This window comes from Pyxicephalus adspersus, chromosome 2 (assembly GCF_032062135.1).
Source record: "Pyxicephalus adspersus chromosome 2, UCB_Pads_2.0, whole genome shotgun sequence".
Classification (NCBI taxonomy): domain Eukaryota; kingdom Metazoa; phylum Chordata; class Amphibia; order Anura; family Pyxicephalidae; genus Pyxicephalus; species Pyxicephalus adspersus.
Window position 1 is genome coordinate 10,550,657 of NC_092859.1, and position 10,590 is coordinate 10,561,246.

The 10,590-nt window shown below is 44.5% G+C and overlaps 1 protein-coding gene across 1 annotated transcript in view; it reads left to right on the top strand.

The window, feature by feature from the left end:
• Positions 1–9,646, top strand: part of DCAF15 (DDB1 and CUL4 associated factor 15) — a 12,509-nt gene extending 2,863 nt beyond the window's left edge. The window contains exons 2-13 of the mRNA XM_072399450.1: positions 188–285; positions 572–707; positions 3,426–3,532; positions 3,621–3,742; positions 4,977–5,135; positions 5,247–5,675; positions 6,323–6,414; positions 6,493–6,621; positions 7,387–7,472; positions 7,549–7,653; positions 7,772–7,887; positions 9,169–9,646. Coding sequence (XP_072255551.1) covers positions 188–285; positions 572–707; positions 3,426–3,532; positions 3,621–3,742; positions 4,977–5,135; positions 5,247–5,675; positions 6,323–6,414; positions 6,493–6,621; positions 7,387–7,472; positions 7,549–7,653; positions 7,772–7,887; positions 9,169–9,224 — 1,635 coding nt within the window. The 3' untranslated portion in view covers positions 9,225–9,646. The remainder of the gene's footprint in view (positions 1–187; positions 286–571; positions 708–3,425; positions 3,533–3,620; positions 3,743–4,976; positions 5,136–5,246; positions 5,676–6,322; positions 6,415–6,492; positions 6,622–7,386; positions 7,473–7,548; positions 7,654–7,771; positions 7,888–9,168) is intronic.
• Positions 9,647–10,590: the final 944 nt, after the last annotated feature.

The window sequence follows — 10,590 nt, forward strand, 5'->3', positions numbered from 1 at the left end:
GGAAGGAGGGTAACAATAATATAATGAGTGGGAGGGACTTCCTGCTGTCAGCTGATGTCCAGTGATGATGTCAGTGCCACATTTACATATAGATAGGGGATGTCAGTGTACATAGCTGTGGTCACATGACTGATCACATGACTCCTATATAAACCCCGGGATAAAGAAAGGTTTTTGTATTCTGCAGATCACGGGTCAGCTGTCCCCTCGTCTGTTCCGGAAGCTTCCTCCCCGGCAGTGTGTGTCTCTGCGCAGTATTGTGGATGAGGAGATTCTACAGAAGGGGTAATTATTGTAGATCTGTCTGTGTGAAGGTAAATCTAAACCTTCAGTAAAAATCAGGTGAATACATCCCGGGCCCAAAAAAGGTATTTGTGCTCTTATTGTTGGCTTTCTATGTAAAGCAGCCACAGAGTAGAAAGGCCTCTCCCTGCCAGCATGCAGGAAGAAGCAGAGGTCTCTCTGCATAGATCCACCAGCAGCCATACTGAGTCAGATTTGTCCCCTCTGTCATCTAGTAATCCTGCTCCCTGGCTGCCATTGACCTGTATGTCTGGTTCTGTCCCTGCAGACACATCTTCCTGGGATTCTCCAAGTGCGGCCGCTTCGTGCTGTCATACACCAGCGATGTCCTGGATGACGACTTCTCCTTCTACTCCTATCACCTGTACTGGTGGCAGTTCCAGGGCCACAGCAAGCTGCGCCTGGTAGGTGACATTTACTAAGAAATGCTACAATCAGATTTCACAGATGATGGATGTTCGGAAGCCATTGCTGCAGATGGGAACCCCAAGGAGTGCAGCTGGAAGAATATGGATTGACCTTCCATAAACCTTTTTCTAGTTCCCTGGGGGTCCTGACTAAAGTGGTCCCCAAGCCTGGCCAGATGTTAATGGCTACAGACCTTGTCCCCATTCCCCCACTCTTCCTTAGCATGTGACTGGACAGTGAAAGGAGCAGCAGATTTATGAACCTATCTCAGTCATTCTGCTTCTGTGTCCACTACAGTGCACCTGATTGGCTCTTTTGCAGAAAGCAAAGACCTTCATGTTGATCTTTTCCCCATTACTGCCCCAGGGCTGTTTTAGAATTGCAGTGTTTTACAGGAGGCTTTTCCACAGTCTGAGCCAACCCGTTCCTATTCACATGAATAGGGGCAGTTGGCTTTGCTCGTGGCTGCAGCAGATCCAGGAAGTGACAGCTCTCTTTTGGCTGCTTCTGGAAGAACCGCACCACAGTCCCAACCGCTGTTAGTGATTGTTGTGTGACAGCTTGAGGAATGAATGCTGGATAAAGCGACTGCTGGGAAGAAGCTGTGCAGCCTTCTTGTTCAATGAAGAGGCGGGAGAGAGGCGCCCCCTACTGGGTCAATAAGTTCTAATATTTCGTCATCTAGTGATTGCTAGACATTGGGCCTGATTTATGCAAGCTCTCCAAGACTGGAGAAGATGGAAGAACCTGGGTAATGCAGCAAACCTGGAGAGGATCTGGTCCAGTATTGAAAACATTTGCCTAATTATAGAAAATTGTTTTAAGACATCCATCCCAGGTTTGTTGGATCACCCAGGTTCTTCCGTGATAGCCTATCTTTCCAATGTTGGAGAGCTTTAATAAATCAGGCCCAACGCACAGGCGTTTTTATTATCATAAAAGATCATATCTGGTAATGAAAATCTAGCGCCTCTACAGGCCGTCAGTAGGTATGACGTTTGAGAATGCTATGTATGAATGATAAGTGGAGCCCTACCAGCAGGTATCCAGTCATTCTGGTGTGACTGGGGTATTAGGAGTCACCTTATTGCCACATACTGGTTGCAGGTTCAAATGTGTCCCTGTTTATATATGTGTGTATATTCTTCATATATGTAAGTGTTCTCCCTAGCTCCTTTTAGCTGGGCGCACCACCCAAATGTTTGTTGGGTGGTTACTAAATACTTGAGTCACAATATACGGGCACTAGACATTTGGGGCAAAATACAAAGATTGTGGACATACAGGTAGTCCCCGGGTTAGGGACATCCAACATATGGACGACTTCTAGATACGAACGGGGTTTCCCTGCTCCCTCGTGTGCAGGGCGAATGCTTGAAGGGGGGAGGGGACGTTTGCATGACTTGCAGATAAAATCTTTTGCTAAACACAGCTGAGGTTGTGGGTGATCTTCGGGGGGTGAGCGCTTTCTGTAGCCTCTTTAATGACCAAGACAAACTCTGCAGTTGTTTCTTTTTGAATATCAAAGCACAGCTTGCTCCGGAAGTTAACGAATGTCTAGGCTCCATGATTTTTTTTTTTTTTGCTTTGTTTGTGATTAATTCACAGTGAGGATTTTATACAGTAACTGACACCACGCTGCCTAATAATATGTTGACACAAACATCTGTCCTAATTGCATTTATTAAAATAATCTACCTGTTCCGACTACAAATTCAACTTAAGAACAAACCTGTAGACCCTATCTTGTATGTAACCCGGGGACTACCTGTCCTAAGTGTGTATGCATTAGAAAAATATAGGGGGCGCTACAAAGCTAACAACAATATAGGAGTTACTGGATTCCTATGGCACCAACAACTGGGAACACTACATTTGTCATCTGTTGCCCTGAGCACCCCAATATAACAAATCATCACACTTTGATTTCACCCCGTTTATTCATATCCCTTCACTTCTCTATACAAGCAGTAGATAAATACTCCAATGAATACGTTGTGGAAGGTGAGTTCTATTTGTGCTGCGGGAAAGGACGGCGGGTTATCTGTATTAGCAGAAGCTGATTTGCTCACTTTTTTTATTCTCTGCCGTCAGGAATTTGGCAGCGGATTGAATGGTGGAAGGGTTTAGGTTGTTTGTGCAACAGCTGTCTGTATTCCTGTTACGTGTTGTCATTGTTGCTCTGTGTATATACATAGAATGGGTGATGTTCTGTCTGAGGCTTCTCTGGGATTATAATTAGGTCGCTAACTCTGAGTGTTCTCTGTCTGAACCTAAAATAGCCGCAGATATTGGTGCAGATCATCGGACACGGCTGGTAATGTATTAGACAAATCAGGGGCTGTGCCATCTGGGCATTAGGCCTGGGAGGTGGCATTTCCTATTTCCTAAAATATTAAGTCTTCTGTCTTTTTCTGTGGTTCATCTGCCATGGCAATGACTGTGCTACCAAACACATTATCTGGCCTCACTGCCTTGTAAATCTTTAGGACTTGCAGGGTTTCCCCATCATGCACCTTACAATCATCATTATGCAAGGCAGAGAAACCGGTTCTCTTTAATACCTGCTTCTCCAGCAGCATATACTTCCCTTTCTGTTTTGATTAGCTGTTGGCATTATTTAGTTTTGATTGATATTCTTTAATTAAAAGGCGTAAGGTCATGTTGTAAAATTACAAATGATAAACTCATCATTTTGATCTTTGTGTCGCCAGGTACGGCAGGTTCGGCTCTTCCAGGACGAGGAGATATACAGCGACCTATTCCTGACGGTGTGCGAATGGCCCAGTGACAGCTCCAAGGTCATTGTTTTTGGCTTCAAGTAAGTCTTCCACCATCACACCTCCAGAACATGACGATCTTTTACCTCACTCAGTCCGCTCTGTAATATTATCCTGTATCCTCCTCAGCACTTCTGGCAATGGGATGATCATGAATATGATGAGCGACGAGAATCATCGAGATATTTACATCAGCACTGTGTCCGCACCGCCAACCTCGCCCTGTATAGACTGCCGGGAGTCAGCCACAGGTAATTACAGTTTATATCGCTTCTCCTTGTCACATGATCACAATTCTGCAACTCCAAACTTCTTATCTTTGTTAGTCCAATGTCCTCGCCCTAAACATTTCATCATCTTTCTCAGGAATATAAAATATGGAGGTGCAATTATACCACGTTCATCTCTTTTCTCAGTCACATGGTCGTGTTTCTCCAACTCCAAGCTTGTCCTCGTCCTAAACATTTCATTAATTAGAAATAAAAATACACAGACAGTTACACCACATTCACCTCTTTTCCTGGTCACGTTTCTGCAACTCCACACCTCCGAAGTCTTTGTTAGTTTGATGTCCTCTTCCTAATATAAAAGTGTAATACATATTTAATGCATACATCACCCTCCTTGTGTGTTTTGGCAAACTTTTTTAATATTTCTGTCTTATTAGTGAGGTCCAGAACAGGGTGCAGTACTCTAAACAGGGTCCAAGGTTGCATACACACGTGCAATAATTGTGAAAGATCCACAACAAACGACTTCACAATGCCTGAATGAGTGCTGTACATACAACGCCCATTCGGCGCTATGGAAAAGGGAAGGGGAGAATGACGGAGCAGCACCCTGCTGTGCTCTCTCCTCTTCACTTTTACTATGATTGTTCCTTGTCAATGAAACCACCAGGATGACGAGCGCTGTACACACGCCAGATTCTGGTTGGATATCACCCCCGAGGCGATTATCAGACGAGAAACATCTGAAGTGCGTACGTAGCCTATATAAATCATTGAAGCCATCTTTGATTTATATAGCCATCAAAGAAGTCATCTTTGTAAGTGATCTGGGAATCACTTTGGTTAACTACTTGTACTGAAGAGAGAGAACTAAACAACAAGGGCTTCAGGTAAGATAACTACAGATTGCTCCTCTTAGAATGTGCTGCAGTAAATTTAAGATTTGATTAGGGTAAGTGTGGTGTCGTTTGGTCCAAACTTGGTAAGAACTTATTGGGTGGTGGGGCAAGGGTAGGGATCACAGAGCCTAGCTGGCTTATAGCATTTCCTATATCTCTTAGATTGTAAGCTCTTCAGGGCAGGGTCTTCTCCTGTCACCGTCTGTATCTGTCTGTCATTCACCATCCCTATGTACAGCGCTGCGTAATATGTTGATGCTATATGAATCCTATTTATTACTAATAATAATATTGTGTACATGTTGACTTGGTTACTTTACGTATATTGGTTTCCTGATTGTATTCTCTCCTCTCAGGTCCTTGTCTGTTGCACAGCTTCATGCTGCATACAAAGTATCAGGTGGTGTATCCATTCCCTACCTTCCAGCCAGCCTTCCAGCTGAAGAAAGATCAGGTGGTGTTGCTGAATACCAGCTATTCCCTGGTGGCCTGTGCCATAACAGTTCACCCAGCAGGTGAGGGCTTCGTCCTGCTCCATTAACTCGCACATCTTTGTGCTCTAATATGACTAGCCCGGCTGTAACTTTTACATCATATTGAAAGTTTTTCTATTTTGCGTTGTAAAGGTGACATGGAACCCAGCCGCATCCTGTACAGCAAACAAAGCCGCCACAACACACGCCCCAACTCTTCTCCTCCTTCCCTCAGCCCCTGTGCCCCGTCTTCAAACACCCAGTCCCCTCAGCCAGCTGACCCCAGCTCCCCACCTCCTCCTGGAACCCCCCCAGCCGTCACGCGAGCACGTGAGTTTGTGGCCGGGATATTCCGGCGAGCTCGCGAGGCTTCAGGCGTGGAACATCAGGATAAAGGAGAGAAGGCTGGACCCAGCAGACTGAGCCCTTCACACCCATCTGAACCCGACTCCCCTGTATGGCACAGGTCTGTCGGCGAAGGCTCAACGATGAAGAACAATCGGAATGAGGAACCCAGCTACGTCAACTATTCAAGATTGCGATATGTCCTGGGAGAGGTGACAGAGAGTGACCGAGAAAGCGGTAAGAGCACTGACTGTATAACGGAAAGCGTGTGTGTGTGTGTGTACATACAGGGTGTCCCAAAAGTCACTATACACGTTTTAATGAATTCCTAAAAAATACACAAGAAACTTGAGTTTTTTCATATTTTTAGCATCAAGGAGTTGTTGCAGTTTTACTTGCTAGGCTTGCCATCATGTTCAAACACTTTGAAGACTAGTTGTATACCTCCACATTTTTGACAATTTTCAGACACAAGCCTCTCGGATAGACTCTCCCTGGCTATGCGCGAACGCCTGCTCTAGTAGTTCAGTGTTTTCATCGCTGGTGGTAGTAGCAGATCCTGTTTCCAAACACTTGCCATGGATAGCGTAAATTGTCTTACGCGTTGGAGCAGTGGGATGGCCATAAAGCTTCTCAAACTCGCAATGAACTGCAGTCGGGGACTGAAAAACTTCTTTTTGCAACGCTGCTCCAATGTCAATTGGCGAGCCATGGTTAGGAGAATGATACGCTTACAAAAACTGCAAAGTTGTCATATGCTCGAGTCTCTCTGAAAAGGAAGTGTGTAGTGACTTTTGGGACACCCTGCATATCAACAATAATGTTATCTGTTGCATAGCTGATTGGCAGCGGGTTAGAACACTTCTATTTCTTTATCTCGGCAGAATATGAAGATGACAAGATGTCTCTGCCTTTCTTGGTCACCGATCTGAAGGGCCAGCATCTAAAGCCTCTGAATGACAAGGCCTCCTTCCAGGTGAGCATTGCTCCTCTTCTCCATTGTGTTGTCTTAAAGCTGATCTCCGATCTCGCATGACGTCTGCACTCTTTATAGGGCCAACATCTCTGTGTGGAGCAGCTGACGCTGGACTTTGAGTACGTGATAAATGAGGTCATACGGCACGATGCATCGTGGTCCCAAGAGTTCTGCTCCTTTAGTGACTACGATATCGTCATCTTGGAGGTAAGCGCTGTGTATGGCAGGGAGGGAGGCATTGTAGTCTGGACCACTGTAAAGCAAAATCGTTTTCAGGTATTTTAAAGGGAACCTGTCACTTTGGCCATGTAGGGTAAATCGGCAGGTTTTTTTGCTGATTATTACACTTTCACTTACATTCTTCTTGCTAGTTACTCCCCGGGCTTTGAGCAGTGAAATCTTAACTATCTCAGTTCTGGGTCTGGCCTTACAGGAAGATGACTTCTCTCGTAATGTGTTCAGGCCCTGTGATTGACTGAAGGGCATGCAATCCAGGGCTTCCCTATACCCGGAATTACTGAGTGTTCTTGGGGGGTATGCGGTATTTTCAAGAAATGTAAAGAAAAGCAACAAAGTTGAGTATCTATAGGTGCATGTGATGCGTTTTCAAGAGAACCTGTCTTCTCTAAAGTCATAACTTCTACGGGAATTCCTCATTTAACGACTTCATCTTCCTTCCTGTATAGCAATATTCCTCTATCTTGATCTGCAGGCTGAACCTGTCATTGGTACACACTGCTCGCTCACAGCCCAGCAGATTGGCTCTTTTTCATGTGCCTCGCTTAATGACCAATTTGGTTGTTGGAACCGAACCTGGTCGTTAGCTGTGGAATATCTGTATATGTAAAAATTATGTCAATGGTGAATATATTACAGAAAATATAGACTGTGCAATAAAATAAGTGTTTATTTTTTTTAAAATAAAAATATGGATTTGATAAATGTTTCAGTTTCACCCATTTCATCTCTCAGATGTGTCCAGAGACCAACAAGGTGATAATGAACATTGGCCTCTTACTCCTGGCTTTCCCCCCTCCTCAGGAGGACACTCAGCTCAGGTAGGTGATGCCACAGCTTTTTCTTGCGTCTGTATTTGACCCAGAGCCCTCTCAAACGCTCTTATTTATTTTTTAGGCCGAAGACTCATCACACAAGCCTGAAAGTGGCCTGGGACCTGGACACCGGTGTCTTCAGCACGCTGAGTGTAGATGACCTCACTGAGGTTAAAGGTCAAACCAGGCAAGTCATCTCTTTCTATTGTCAGCACACATATCTCCCTTCTGTGGTGTCCGTTACTCGCTTGTCTTCCGTCATACTGTATGTGTACAGAGTGCAATGATTTATTCTGCTCCCACAGCGGCAGTGTTTGGAGCTCATACAGGAAGAGCTGCGTAGACACTGTTATGAAATGGTTGGTCCCAGAGAACAGCGTGCGATACGTGAATCGGATGACCAACGAGGCCCTGCATAAAGGTACGGAAAGTCTTGGAGCGGGGATATGGGGGGAACGGCGAGTGGTTTCAGATCACTGAGAAGCTTTGTGTAATTTTTTGATATATTGATGCTATAAAATACTAGGATTGATGTGATCAGAATTCTGCACCTTGGGATAGTCGTGTTGGTTCAGTGCCCATGCTGACTTGTTGCTTTGCAGTGTCTAGCAGTTGTGTTCTGCTGCTTCTCACCGTCAATGCAAGTCTGATCTCAAAACAAGAAAACTCAATCCATCTCCTTCAATAGAGCATAATATTATTATGTAGTATTTATATAGCGCTGACATATTATGCAGCACTGTACAAAGTCCATAGCCATGTCACTAGCTGTCCCTCGGAGGAGCTCACAATTTAATGTCCCCACCATAGTCATATGGCATTATTACAGTCTAAGGTCTTTTTTTTTAGGGGAAGCCAGGTAACCTAACTGCATGAGTTTGGAATGTGGGGGAAAACCAACACAAACATGGGGAGAACCTGCAAACTCCATGCAGATAGTGTCCTGGCTCAGATTCAAACCTGGGACCCAGCGCTGCTGAAGTTTTATAAATAGGATAATTATAATATAGACAGGCGGCCTCCTTTGAGAAGACACTTGTATTCTCCTTCCTTATACCTGCTGTTCTGTTCACTTATTTAAAGCCAGGAGTCCATGCCGGGTGTAAGCTTCATGTCAGGTAGTGTCAGGGCTTATACAAGGTTGATGAGCAGCAATGTTTTGTAAGGGTTTAGATGGCGTAACAGTACAATGGGAGGAGCGTAGGGAAGGTAGGTATAAGGGGGTGAGGTTTTCTAGGCACTCTGCCCTTGACCTGAATGAGCTAAGTGACAATCTTCAAGTAGCTGCAGAACGGCATATCCAAAATAATGTTAGGCCGCCATCTGAATAGTGAAATCTGCACCTATCCCCTTGCATTGCTGCTTTCTTTATCACATAACACTAGTGGAAATCCCATCAAAGTAAGGGAAGCCATACTGGCTGTAATAGCGGGCAGATCAGGGAGTTTGGGTGCGGAGATCTCACCATTGTGGTCCTGATTGAGAAGCTGCTAAATGATAGATCCAAATAGCCTTAAAGCGGATGGAGATTGGGGCTACCATTGCTGACTTGTTTTTATAGGTACAAGGGTTGCCATTATTTAAGTGATAGAGCACAGATGGAGAGGACAGAGCCCAAAAGCTTGCAAAAGTCTACAATAGCATATTAGTGTAAAAGTTACGGATCTCCATGGTTTTTGACCCGTCTGTCATTTATCTGCAGGCTGCTCGCTCAAGGTTTTGGCTGACAGCGTTCGCTACACATGGATCGTGCTGTAATCCGGCTCCCCCAGAGACCTGAACACTACCTCAGCACACATGTCTCTGTGCACCTTGATAAAGGGATCCTGTGGGTGGCGCTCCATAGTAGTCCTGTATTGTGCTGCCATCTAGTGGCCACTTCTAGCAGGACACTGTACGTTTGGAGTGGAGCCACCCTTTGCACCTATTATGAAGAAAAGGTAGGGTGTCCTGTAGCAGGATAGGTGGACTTGCATTATAGAGGTCTGTGGCATTCCCCGCTGGGGTGAACAACGCTCCAGATTACCACAGCATTCATTTTAACTTTCGTTATTTTTGGACGATCAATTCTCAAGAGCATGTGTATGTAATTGTGTATATACGGTGTATTCTAGATTTTTTTTTTTCATTATATGTGACTGTCCATTTTTTTTGTGAAAATAAATCAGTATTTCAGTTTACAGCCAATGGATGATTTGCTTTATTTTATGAAGGGGAGGTCATGTGACTCGCCATACCTGTAAGCCCTATGCCATCATTGAGGAAGTGTGCCTAGATAATAAGTGTACACACCTGGGTTAGGGTTGGTCCTGCTCACTATCACTTTTGCCTTGAATATGACAAATCTTATTTTGTTATAAGCAAAGGGACACCGTCTCCTTTTTGTGGATGGGGACATTAAAACCCCCCGGTGCAGGGAGGCAGTGCTGCAATTAACCAATACCCAATGCATCTTCCATATGCTAGAACGCTGAGGCAGTGCAGCTAAACCGACTTATTGTCCTGGGACCTGGTCCATGAGTGTCTTATTTTATAAGTAGGTGCAACGGATATCGGCAGAATAAAGAAAAACATTTGCTGTAAGTCTATTTGGAAAATGACCTCAGAGCTCCAAGTTCCACAGACCTCTCATCTTTCATCACATCCAAAATGACCGGCAAACTGCAATATATTAGGTTTTGTTCTTGGGTTTAAATATCCTCAGCCCTGACCTTGGGTGTCCTGTATAGAATTATCCTTATATACTCCCCCTCCATTTACAATATTCAGGTCATGTGACCTTTAGCACCTTCCAACTTATTAGACAGCAATAAAGGTGGGCAAAGTTTTATGCAAATCTTCACCTTTTAGACTTTGTAGCTTTGGTCTATTGGTCATTTATTGCAATATAAAGCCTCGCTGGAGGCGGAGCCAACTCTGAAACTTACAGGTAAGACTTGTAGGTAGATGAATCTATGTGTGTTGGCACCAACTTTCACCAAAGCCGTGTCTCTGCCTTTATTTGTTCAGTAGGTGCTCTCTTGCATGGCTCAGATTTAAAAACTGACCCCATGTTGAAGTGGGACTAAAATAAAAATTGTGATAAGGTGATTAGGTAAGGGACATTGCCTGACCAATCTGCAAA